Below are 12,569 nucleotides of genomic sequence, written 5' to 3'. Positions count from 1 at the left end.
GCACATGGATGTTGCTGTGGTTCCTGGATGTGTGTGTCCCACAAAAGGCTCGAACAGGCCCTTCCTCGTGCTCAAGGAGGTTTATTTCCATTTTGGCCAGGCCAGAGCTTCACCCTCCCCAAGATAACAGCGCACAAACCCTTGCTGTGCTTCTGCTCTGCTTTCAACCCTGTGTTCTTGGTACACTTTCTGGCCAAAATCTTTTGTGGCGTAGCCACAAGGTCCCATCTATAGGAGTTGGCTGCGTCCAAGTGAAATTCATAGCTTGCCAAGGGGAGAGCGAGGTTCCACAGTGCTCTCTTATTTGGATATAAACAGGAGAATTAGTCAAGAGGCTCCAACTGTGCCATTCTTTCCTTAGCTTATACGCTGAAGTAATGTTTGTACTCTTAAAAGAGCTCTCAGGCAGCTCGCTGAATCCGATCCCGTCTTGGCCTCGCTTTATGAGACCATCTTGGCCTGGGAATAATAACAGGAATCTGGCTAAATAAATATTTTGAATAAGAACGCAACACCTGTCGATGTTTCAGACTGTGAGCCCTTGTACTGAGTGCTGGAGTTTTGTGGGCCGCGACAATGATGAGCTGAAGTTTGCGCCTTTTGCGGGATTGACTCCACGAGTGAGAGTGGCCGTGCTGCGGTATTTCCGAGTGTGGTTGGTAGCTAATGGACTTTGTTTTTAGCATTATGTAATAAGCATCCACAGCAAGCAGCATGCTGCAAGCAGCCTGTTTCTCTTCTCCTTTTCTTTGCTTGGGCAGATCAGGCTCTGAGATGCAGCCTGACTCGGTCAGAAGTGACTGTGGGGCAGGAGTCGGGCAAGAGGCCAGACCTGGTGGCAAGCTCGAGCTGAAAACATGTGCAGGTCCCAGGTCTTTACAGGTGGCGTCATCAAAGTGAGTGTTAGTGTTGCAGGAGTAACCGAAGTACGTTGCAGGGAGGTGGTTTTTCATTTTCCTGCTTTTTGAAGGAATCCTGTTTTCCTGACACGCTGCCACCCCTTGTGTGTGCTGCCGCGGGTTGTGTGCTCAGTGCACGTACCTGGAGGTGTGTCTGCAGCACGTGTTGTCGTGGTGGTCGGTGGAGAAGCTGTCGTGGTTGCACAGGTACTGGGGCGAATTACATGGCTGAAGAAGCAGCCAGGATGCTGGTGCGCTTGCTGGCTTGCTCTGATGGAAGTGGCATCACTTCTCTAAGGTCACTGACTGACCTGGGTGGATTTGTTGTATTTCCAAACTGCGGTGTACTTCCCTGTCTTGTCATGCTCTGCTGTCTTACTAGAGCCTTGTGTCTACAAATGCTTGTGTTTTAAAAAGGTAAAAAGTAAAAAGAGGGGAAATTAAACTTCTCCCCTCATTACCTATCAAATACCTTCCTAAACAGCTTTGGTGTTTCATTCTATCTGCCTGTGAGAGAGAAGGGATGAAAAAAACGTGGTTCTGTGCAGTTCTGTTCATGATCTGACGGCTCCTGAGGGAAGCGTCAAGCGGGGGATCTGAGAATGCAGAAACAAGTCTGAAATGAGGCTGCTGCCTTCTCCTGTGGCCACCAAGAGTTAGTTTTCAGGAAACACAGGAAGGGGTAGGCAGTGCTTTTCGGTAGGCTTTTTGTGGCAGATGGTGAATGTGGTGTCAGAATGACAGTCGCACCGAGGAGAAGAGGTGTACGTCACGGCTGCAGCCCCACACGGGTGCAGTGGAAGGGGTCGGCAGGGCAGCAAAACCGAAGTTCTGTCTGACTGATACAGGGCTATGTTGTACTATGAAGCTGTTTCACAATCCCTCATCCACATTACTCGAGGAAGACATAGCACCCCTATAAAATGGAGAGATGAGGCTTGGAGATAAGCAGGTTAGTAGAGATCTGTGGCATTAGAAAAATAGGTTTAGTAGTGAAGCCTCTGCTGTTAAAAAATACGGTAAAATACTATTTGTTTTCTGAGAACAATGCTGAACTCTTCCTCCCTCAGTAAGGAGACTGACAGTGGATCTTTGAGTTGCATAATCCAGTATAAGGTATTGCCATCCTGTTACGCAGAAGGTCCTAAGTATAACGTGTTGGTGGTTAGAGTGATTTGTAGTTTCTCTACCAGGAAGTGATCTTGGAGCCTTCTATAAGAATAAATATTTTTCATTGAATACTATGAGAAAAATAAATGCGTGATATTTAGCTGAGGCCCTACTGTGAAGGGCTTGCATCACATATTTGGGTTTAAAACATCTAGAATGAAGGGATGGAGTTGAGAGAATTGGATCTGTTTTGTAGTCTGGAGAAACAACAAATGCTTGGAGGAAAAACTAGGACTTGCTTGTGGTAGTAAGGCTTTCATGGATGTCTTTTATCCAGTTATATCTTTTGTGTATTGTCTGAGCTGCTGGGAGAAGAGACAGATCAGTCCTCTGTGTAATTTTTAATATTGTCTTACTCCAGTATGCACTGATTTTTAAAAAAATTTCTTTTGCCTAATCAGTAATCTTCAGAAGTTGTCCTGGTAATGCTGGCTGCAGATCTTACCCTTTTGTCTACATCAGCAAAAAGATTTGTCTCTTCTGTTCTTAAATTACACCTTTAAATATGGACACAATCATTTTGTCAGTGTGCTTCAGCACTTTCAAGCACTGATACAGCAAAGCTGAAGGCAAAGTTTGTGTATGCAGCTACAGCTGCTGTTGTGCTTCGAGCACGAGCTACATGCAAATACTTGCTTTTCTGTGTTTAAATCCAATTTCATCTTTCTTGCAGTCTGCAATTTTAAAATTGACTTACTTTAAAAGTTTCTGTAATGTGCCAACATTCAATCTGCTTCTCATCTGGATCTTGAAACAGTGCGGTTTTAAATGCAGTTACACTTAACAGCCAGCAAAACTCCTGGGAGTATGTGTGTGTGATTGGATCTTGGAAGGAATACGTACCAGTTAGTTTTTACACTGTCTCTGGAAGCGCCTCCTTAGTTGCTTTGTGCGTTGTCTCTGCTTAGGCAGTGGGGTTCTTTGGCTGTTCTTGTTTTGGTTTACATGCCACGTTGGGGTGGATTTTCAGAGTCTGGTATTCCTGACCTGATAGCTGCAATATGTGGATAGTGAGCACCTCGTGAAAACACAGTCTCATTCGGGCCCGTAATACGTGGGTGGCCAAAGCTACGAGTGAGGCTTAGAGTGTTTAAACTGGTCTTTAATCCTATCTGGGGTGTTACAGGATTGTTGTTCCTCTTGTGTTCCTTTTGCCTTTTTACTAAATGTGAAGTCAGTGGATGATGGGAAGAGGAAGAATGGTGTAATCAGGGGCAAGAGGGATGGTCTGAACAGAGAGGAAGACCTCGAACAATGTGCAAGGCACTGGAAGGGGTGAGAGCCTGTGACGAGTGGGCAGGACCTCAGCTGGACAATTGGCCTTGTACAGCATGGAAGGATGGTAGGAAATTAGTCACTGTGACTCACTGTGAGAGTGTTGTGCTGCGATGTCGTCAGCGGGGCTCAGAAGCGTTTGCATTCGGGTGGCCATGAGGAATTGTGTCTGTAAGGTGCGAGGGGAGGAATGCCCTTCTTCCAGAAGAGCTGGCAAATCAAGACAGCTTGTAGGCCAAAAAGGGGAGGCATTAGGAGATGATGGGGCCGTAACACTGGGTTTGAGAGGAGCATCTGCCAGTGGATCAGCCCATTTAACCTTTGTCCTGCAGGATTTGTCAGCTGGTTTCAAGGGAGATACAGAAGAAAGGCGCAGTGGATGGAGGACGTTTATTGGCAGCGCTTCCTGAGGGCTGGGAGCCGCAGGGCAGAAAGGCAAATTCCCTTGGCAGTTGGATGGATGCAGACTGACACCAGTATGTGACTGGGGGCCAAAGGGGGCATGCTGAGAATGAAGGCAAGAGGGAGGGTGAGGTTGTGAAAAATGGTGACGAGGGGACTGTGAGTGCCTAAGGGAGAAGGGAGCAAGGGAAGGAACAGAGAGGTGATGTGGGCAAAGGGCACTAGTGCGAGCTGAACCTGAGCTGGTGGAGGCCAGGCTTGAATACGCTCATCCCACTGGCAAAGAGCTTACTGCACTAAGCCCGGTGTTAAATAACGAGACTCGGAGTAGGGCAGTTGCTGCCTGGGTGGGTAAGGAAACCGTGTGTCGGAGATGCTGTGATGCAAGAAACTCTATGCTTAAGATGTACCCTGGTTGAAAAGACCTCGTGCCTGTGACAAGGGGCATATATGATGCTGGTTTCCACACCGGTCAAAAGAGGAAAAGGGAATGTACTTGTGAGTAGTCTTATTTTGGCTGGCTAGCTGCTGACATGGATGTCAGGGAGAGATGAGCCAAGAATGTCTTGGAATGAATTCACACGAAGCCACTGAATGGAGCTGTCAGGGATCTGCAGTGCCAACATTTAAAAATCTTAAAAAGGGACAGGGGAGGAAGAAGACCCCCCTGAAAGATGGAAAAGAGAAAAGTACTGTAGATCCTGACAATAGCTGCTGTAGGATTAGTCTGCCCGGTTAATGCTCCTGCTATCATCTGCGCCAAATTCTTGTTGCTGAGCAGTAAGTAGTCTAGCAGACCTTCCCTTTCCCTTTAGAAACACTGATCACTTTATGGACGAGGTTAAATGGGACTACTCAGACTGTAAGAATTCAACACGGTGCTTAAAGTTTTGGAAAATGGGAGCTCAGAGGGGAGCAGCTGTGTCAGAGTAGAGCTGGGCTGGAGATCTGCACTCCAGGTAAAGCAGTATGAGACTGGCCACGAATAAAGTAGAATGACAGAATGGTTTGGGTTGGAAGGGACCTTAAAGACCATCCAGTTCCCCCCCTTCCACTAGACCAGGTTGCTCAAAGCCTTGTCTAAGTAAATCCAAAGTCTGTAACAACCGTCGGTGCTCAGCTTGCTTGTGCCATCCAGGGAACAGAACACCTCCGGTATTGCCTGGGCACCACTAGGCATCTTTTTTACCAAACTCTTCATTGACGTGGAATAATCGTGCCCAGAGTGCACTGGTTCTCTGTACCCGTGGCAGACCGCTTGTACCGCCCCACGGGCTCCAGTTTGGAACCACTGCTGTACCCGTTTGCCGCAACACACTGATGAGTCTCTGGTCTGGGGTAGGAGTTGGCTCTGGCATGAAGGTGGATTGTTAAATGTGGCATCCAGAGCACAGTAAATGGTGAAGGAAAAAGCTGCCTAGCAACCCTGTGGGCGCGGGGAAGAATAATCCTTAGTGGTGCAAAGCTTCCTCATGGTTGATGGAGCTTCTGCGAGGCAAGGCGATTTTTCGTACCCCAATTAACCTAATACTCAGCTAGATTTTTTTTTTTAATTGATCATTAAAATAGAGTATATCATGGTGCAGATAATGTGATTTGAAAGAACAAACCCAGCCGAGACCTCAGTGCAGAATTCTTCAGGCTTACCCTGCAAGTGAAGAACCCAGCTGGCGCCTGGCCGTGTTGAGAGAATGGCAGGCTTTGGCAGGCGCCGAGGAATTTCCTGAGTTCTGAAAAGGGAGCGCTGGGCACAGGAGAGATCCCAGATAAGGCAGATCTTAGAAAATCATTGAAAGTGGAATTCTTTCCTGGTAGACTGGTTGCTTGAAGCAGAAACCACCTGGGTTTGTCACAGCCCAAACACAGCAAGAAAGCCAAAAAAGGGAGAAGAGAAACATGTAGAAAGACATGATAGCCAAGTGTTTTACTGAGACTTTCAAGTTATTTTGGTAATAAGCTTAAATCAGTTATGCTTTTATATTTTTATTAGCTGCGTGTTATTTTTTTAGTTACAATATTAGCAACTGGTCTGGTTGGAAAACTGAGATCATCTTTATCTCTCAGAAATTCAAGAATCCCTCAGTGTTCTATAAATAACTTAAGCCTTAAATAGAAGGGGAAACACGCATGACAGTACCTTCCCTTCTCCCCATGTAAATCACATGGACTCAAATACTTAATTTGATGTGGTGGTTAAAAATGCGGATAGATTGAAGGGAAATACACTGAAAGAAAGTGTAACTTTTGAGGTATGTGAAGAGGAATTCTCCTCTGAACTGAACTTGCATCTTGTGCTGTCTTTGTACAGTTTTACGCTGACTAGCACTTAAGACTCTTCTTGTGTAAGATAAGGAGACATGCAGAGTAAATGTACATTATTTTTGTTTGGGGAGGGGAAGCCCAGATATTTAAAGTGTGTGGCATTGTGACCATTCCTGAGGATCTGAAGTTAAATCCTTAACCATGTTCCTGTAGCTGGTACGTGGTCTTCTGAGGCTTAACTCCGCATCATGCCAAGGACAGATGTCCTGAGAGTGTGTTTGACACAGTGGGCAGCGTGTTACTGGGCTGACCTGACAGCGAAAGGGATGGTGCTTTGCCTTTCATAGGAGAGTGCTGGTGGCACAGGAGTGACTGCTACCCAGGCTCTGCCTTCCTGTTGTTGTATGGAGGTGTTAGTTTGTGCATGCAAAACTCGGCCCAAGCTGAAGAAGTTGAGAGGTGTTGGCTACCAGTTAGTTTTCAATAATTCAGTACTTCCGTAAAACTAATCAAGTGTGTAGCCTCTTCTTGAAGGTCATTTCACAAGAACAGACACGAGTGCCAGTGGGTGTTAAGATCTTCATATAACTCATGCAAATACCGTTTTAAAATAAGAATTTGAGAAGCACACCCCAACCCTTCCCCTTTCTCTAACTTTTCTTTTCCTTTGCTCACTGAAACATGTGGTGAATGTTAAGTAACCCAAAAGCAAGCAGATGAGAGAAATCTGTTGTTAATGCTTTGAGTGGTCATTTCTTTGTAAAGTAAAGGTACATATTGACTTGTTTTCTTTGTTCATTGTTTTCACTAGACAGTAAACATAATTTCAAAGGCTAGGTGTTTGTGGTTGTTTTCCGTAACTATCTAATTTCACTCTGTAAATATTGACTTTGGTGTTTCTGGATGCCTGTCCAGGTTTTCAAATGCATATTTACACAAAGGGTAGCTTCTGCAGGAACGGACCTTTCTGCGATCGCACTGCTTCTGTAAACACGCAGGTGTCTGAGGACAGCGCAGCATGGTTAAGGCCAACAGCAGTGTCACTGTTTTCTCTTCTGTCCTTAGGTCCTTTCTCACAACTTGTGCACAGTGTTAAATGTTCCCCACGATCCGGTGGCCTTGGAAGAGCACTTCAGGGACGATGATGAAGGACCAGTTTCCAATCAGGGTTATATGCCTTATCTAAACAAATTCATCTTGGAAAAGGTAAGTTTTGAATTCTTGTCTTCTGTTTTTCCCTTTGTCGGGTTTTGTGTTAAGGTATCTTTACAGCAGGCTGCTGCTTGCAGAAGGCGTGCTGGTGTGAAGGCACTCTGGGCGTGCGTGTGCCTGCGGGGGGTTGTGATGAGGTACTCTGTACAGCCTGTGCCTTAAAATGGAAGGATGCACTGTTCTCTACTTCTTTTTTCTCCCCTTGGTTTCTGTTTCCTGTTACATTTGGTCATTGTCTAAGCTGTGTTCATGCGGAACCGTGTTCATATTAATAAAGCATCTCGGCTTGAATTTATTTGAAAGTGGCTTGGATTGTACCACTTTGTGCTATGGCTGTAACAGAATATTGTCATAAAATCCTCTGCCAACAGGACCGGCAAAAAAATCTTTAATGTCTATGCACAAGGTATTTTAATAAATAGATCCCTTCCATAGTTATAGTGGGTGACATTAGGGAGTGTTAAGTTTCATCTTGTAAGCTGGCTCATGCCTGAGCACTCTACAGTCTTCTTTGGGCCTTGTTTTGGGGAAGCTCTGGAAGGCCAGCAAAGTTTCCCCTACTCTCCTCTCCGTCTTGGTGTCAGATAGGAAGTCACTGGGCCAGAGCTGTGCCTTTGAAATTTAGGGTGAAATTTTTGAAAGTAAAAAAACCCCTTATCTTCCTGCTTTTTTTCTGACTTCTGTTGAGACTGGTCATAGGCTGTAAAAAACAGCCCACATGATGGTGCAAGCTGCTTCAATACCACTGATTCTCTCTCGTACACTTGGGGTTGACCCCAGAAACCCTCCAACTTCGATGTTGTGGCTGCAGAGAGATATTTGCTTTCTTTTGTAATGTTAAGGAGTCTGGAACTGACACGCAGCTGAAAAGTCCAATGCAGCAACTGCAGATTATGCAAACTCCTTAGCCTGATCTGCTCATTTTTGCTGCTTCTTTACGTAATACTGCTGGAAAATGTGATATATATAATGCAGTCTGGCAGCCTGGAAGCAGGAGAAGCTTCGTGTATCGACCTAAGACTGATCAGTCCCTCTGCCTCTCTCGTCTGTGTTTCTCTCATACCCGGTAATTGGGTCCTGTTTCACATGTGGGGGTTGTTGACCTTTGATACACACAAAAGCACCCGCTTAATGTCGTGGTTGTTTGATGTTGGAGAATCTACCTTTGTCCTTAAGAAGTTTGTGATCCTATTTCCACTTTGTGTTGGCTGTCTGCGCTCGAGTAAGATTCAGCAGAGACCAAGCAGTTTGTATACAAATTTTGGACAAAAAGAAAAGGCCTTACTTTATTTTGACAGAAAGATTACGGTAGTCGAGTCTGAACAACAGTGGGTTTTGTTAATACCATCTGTAGGCAGTAGCAAGCTATTCAGTCAAAAGTAAAAAAGATAGAGATGGAAAGCTTTTTCAAATATAAACATGCTTTATGGTTAAAGGCAGAATAGTTAGGGAAATGAGGAGCAACTGCATTTAAATAACACTTCAATTTGAAAATCAAAGGCCAGGCTACAAAAGCAAGTTGGTGTGAATTTACAGTGTTTAGCTACTCTACTCTGGAGCACCCTCTTACCCCACGGTGAAAACAAAGGGCAAGCTACTTGCTTGCTCATGGAAGAGCATGACTGCATGTAGTTTCATGTGTTGTTTTATTCATACACTGATCTGGCTTCTGATAATTGCCTGATAGACCCATACCACTAGTTCATCTTAAAAGATGAAAGTGTTAAGGAACAGGATTAAGTTACCTGTAACTTCATGCTATTTAATCCTGACTAAATGCATGTAAACTGTTTAGATATGTAGTATTAAAAATCAGTGAAATAGACACAGGACTATCTTTGTGGGCTGGAAAAATCTTGATTGTGACATCTCATCTTTTAGAGATGACTTTACATCAGTGCCAAAATTAACATGCAGCGGGATGAAGTCACCGGTTCATAGCATGTCTCCTTTGTTTAAACCAAACAGGCAAAAAAGCAAACAAGAGACCCCTTCTTTTTCTTTCTTCCAGTGTGTAATCTGTCCTTTTAGATGGGGTGACTGTAGAAGAAATTCTGTTAATTTATACTAGTAAGCAAAGCTACTAAGGAGGAACTGGTGCTTTACACTATAAACACAGAGGAAGTTCTCTCAATTTCCAGTCATACATTGTCTGGTGAATTAATTGATTTGAGCAAGAGCAACCTGCTCAAGAGAATTTTTTTTTGATCTCAAGGTGTTTTGCTTTAAAACATTAGTAAAATATTTAAAGAATGAATACTAGAGTTCTTTAAAACAAGTATGTAACTGTGACTTACAGTTTTATTGAGAGGACGTTGAAACCTTTTGAAATAATTTCTGTTGTACTCTTAAATGCAGTTGTAGCTTTTAATATTTTTTAGTGCTGGCTTACCCTGTGTTACCCTGCAATAAATCCTCTTTATATAGAACCAATGAGTCGTCAAGAAAGGCACAAGTTGGTAGTTTAATGAACCAAATTGGTTGCAACTAATTTCTTTTATCCAAATAAGGAATTTGAATAAATAGTTTGAATAATTATTGTTGCCTATTGATAATTTCTAGTATCATGCTGCTTGTTACTTAGCAGACAGAGGTATCTAGGGCTTTCCTGCATCTGAACCAAAATCTGTTCTTGTTCCATAAGCGTCCCTTTCAGGAGGGAGCTGTCGCTTGCCAGTATGATGCTTCATAATTCGTTTTACTTGGTTTCATAACCATATTTTAGCATCTTCCATTATTTACAGTGTATGTCTTTTAACACCAGTTGAAAATGTTCCGTTTTCAGTGATGGTGATGGTGGTATTTTACAATGTGCCTTATTTATAGGAGGGAAGAGTCATAGTGGGGGGAGACAGAGGACATGGTTCTAAACCTCAGGTTATCTCATATTTCAGACAACTTAGTGAATGCTGTTTACACTGCCAGTGCTCGTTAATTTTTGGAACTGATCTGATCTGTGGTACTTAGGCCAAATATTTTCTATATTTTTTTATGTTTTAGAGTTATTTGGCAGGCTATTGATGGTAAATTATACTTTGCATATTAGTAGCAATTAAAGATCTAGAAAGTTGTATGGGTTTGGCTGCATTTTTCTTTTGGTTATTTTGTGAAACTACTTAGAAAGGGAAGGTTGGTGTCTTTTACGTGTCTTGTTTTTATGGCTGTAAAGTTAATAGTGTGGAGTGCTGTAGAAGTTTCCAAATGAAATGGTGACTTCAAATAATTTGGACAAATTACGAAGCACAGTTAAAAGTATATACTAGTGCACAGGGAAAATCTCTTGTACAAGGATTTGTTTGCTATTTAAGCAACAGAATGTGCCTTTTTCCACATTTCCCTGAGGGCATTGATTGCTGCAGTGCTTTAAAACAGGAGCTGCTGGTAGAGCAACCCACCTTATTTATAGTGCTTAGGGCACTTGCCAGGTGGTGCCTGTGGGGAAAGAGATTTCCCACCCTGTTGGCATCTTCCTTGGGAGTAGCACAACCACTGGGACGTTTCCAGGGTGAAACTGCTCATCATCTTGGCGGGTGAAGCTGTTGCAGAAAAGAAATCAAGCTTCATTGGGCAGGATGGGGAGGACAGACAGGGAAAAGCACAGGCAGGAGTACCCGAGGGATGAAGCGCTGGGAAATTGAAGGAAGGAGAAGGAAACCTGGCTTCTAGCCCTTCTTCCAAACAGTGTGTATTCACTTAGCTGGTGTTTCATTTAAGACCCATGTTTCTTTTGCGAACAACCAGATGCTGGGCTTGTGGCTGTAGCAGCTATAGCTCCTGCAGCTTCCACCTTCTTCGAAGGACAGCTGGCCTCTTGCATCGTCATTTTTGTTGGTGGCCTGCTCTGCAAGCATGCAAAATCTATGCCTTTCTTTCACAGTCTCACTTTTAGTCCTGGAAACTGCACTCTAAAGTGCTTCTTGGCATAGGGTTGGTTTCCTGTTTACTTGTGTCTTTTTAGTTTTCTCCTTTTTGCCTCCACCCTCATCAATTCATCTGCTTCGTTAGTCTATCTTTGACTTAGCCACTGTGGCTCACCCTCCACTGTATTTGACCACTTACCAGACTGGGTAGGAAATCATGCAGTTTGCACTGGGGTCCTTGAAGCATCTAAGATGCATGGTTTGGCCTATCATAAGAAGAGGTCACTGAACATTACTGATGCCGTTACCACAAGAGGTACAAGAACTCGTTTCTCAGACATGCTTTCCGGAATCTCAAGGGACTTCCATTACAGTGCAGAACATGCCTTTATCGGTTACATGTTGGCAAAGAAACAGCATTGCTAAGTTGTAGGGAGATAAATAGATTTATTATCTAACATAAATGAAGGTTTAAAAAGAAAATAGAGGAAATGAAATCTTTTACATATGTAAATAATTCGCAGGTGGGTATGTACAGTTGCTAGGTATGATAGTGGATAACAAAAACAAGAGGGATTTTTTTATCAATAAGGTAAATATTTGCAAGTCTGAGAAAAAGGAAAGGTTTAAAGCGGATTAGCATTTGAGAATAAAATGATGACATGTTTATGAATATCCTGCGTTTGAGTAACGTGAAGTGGTAATTAAACCTCTTTCCCATCTCTTGTTCCAATATCACTTTTAGCATGTCCACGTGTAGTTTTGGCTAGAATGGTTTCCAAGTTTGCCATATAAAATCTCAGTGCAATTGAAGGGCAGTGGAACTAAATTATGAAGATGGTTTGGAAGGTAAAACTAATGTGCTAGAGGAAATGCAGAATGCAGGGTAACTTCCTTTGTATGAAGTCAGGGTGTTATTAACTCAACCAGAAGTTGGAGGTTGGATGTAGGTTTTGCTGGAAGAAATTTCTTAGTTGACCCCTGGCAGGAAGTCAGACTAGACTGTTACAGTGCTCTTTTTGGGCCTTGACATTTTTTGCAAACTAGAATTTTCTCGGTACTTTTTGTATGACTCAGCCTGTCAGACTTTGTCTGTTTTTCTGTGCCATTTGTGCATAGTAATATTTTTTGTCCAATTTCTTCATTTTAGGTTCAAGGAAACTTTGATAAAGTTGAATTCAACAGGATGTGCTGGACTCTCTGTGCTAAAAAGAACCTCTCTAGAAGTCCTTTGCTGATTAGTGATGAAGACGCATTTAAAGTCTGGGTTATTTTTAACTTCTTATCAGAGGACAAATACCCTTTAATCATTGTACCTGAGGAGGTAAGGAACAAAAGGCTGTTCAACACGTTTGCTTAAAGTCCCAGCTGAACTGTGTTGATGTTTGTGCTCTCTAGAGATTTCAGAGAAAATGATTATTTAATAGAAAACTTTTCTTTCCCTCTTTTAATGTAAGGCCTCGGGTGCTTTTCTTTGTCTTTCAGGGTA

At 43.2% G+C, this 12,569-nt stretch overlaps 1 protein-coding gene across 1 annotated transcript in view; it reads left to right on the top strand.

The window, feature by feature from the left end:
• Positions 1-530: 530 nt before the first annotated feature.
• The window catches only part of SWAP70 (SWAP switching B-cell complex 70kDa subunit), a gene marked incomplete at its 5' end in the record, with an annotated part of 35,660 nt that continues 23,621 nt past the window's right edge, over positions 531-12,569 (top strand). The window contains 4 exons of the mRNA XM_010158158.1: positions 531-655; positions 971-1,106; positions 7,074-7,214; positions 12,231-12,404. Of these exons, the coding sequence (XP_010156460.1) occupies positions 531-655; positions 971-1,106; positions 7,074-7,214; positions 12,231-12,404 (576 nt within the window). The remainder of the gene's footprint in view (positions 656-970; positions 1,107-7,073; positions 7,215-12,230; positions 12,405-12,569) is intronic.

The sequence above is a fragment of the Eurypyga helias genome, unplaced genomic scaffold (assembly GCF_000690775.1).
Source record: "Eurypyga helias isolate BGI_N326 unplaced genomic scaffold, ASM69077v1 scaffold37708, whole genome shotgun sequence".
In the NCBI taxonomy this organism is placed as follows: Eukaryota; Metazoa; Chordata; class Aves; order Eurypygiformes; family Eurypygidae; genus Eurypyga; species Eurypyga helias.
The sequence above is the reverse complement of the archived record's forward strand: the minus strand, read 5'-3'. Positions and strand labels throughout refer to the sequence as shown.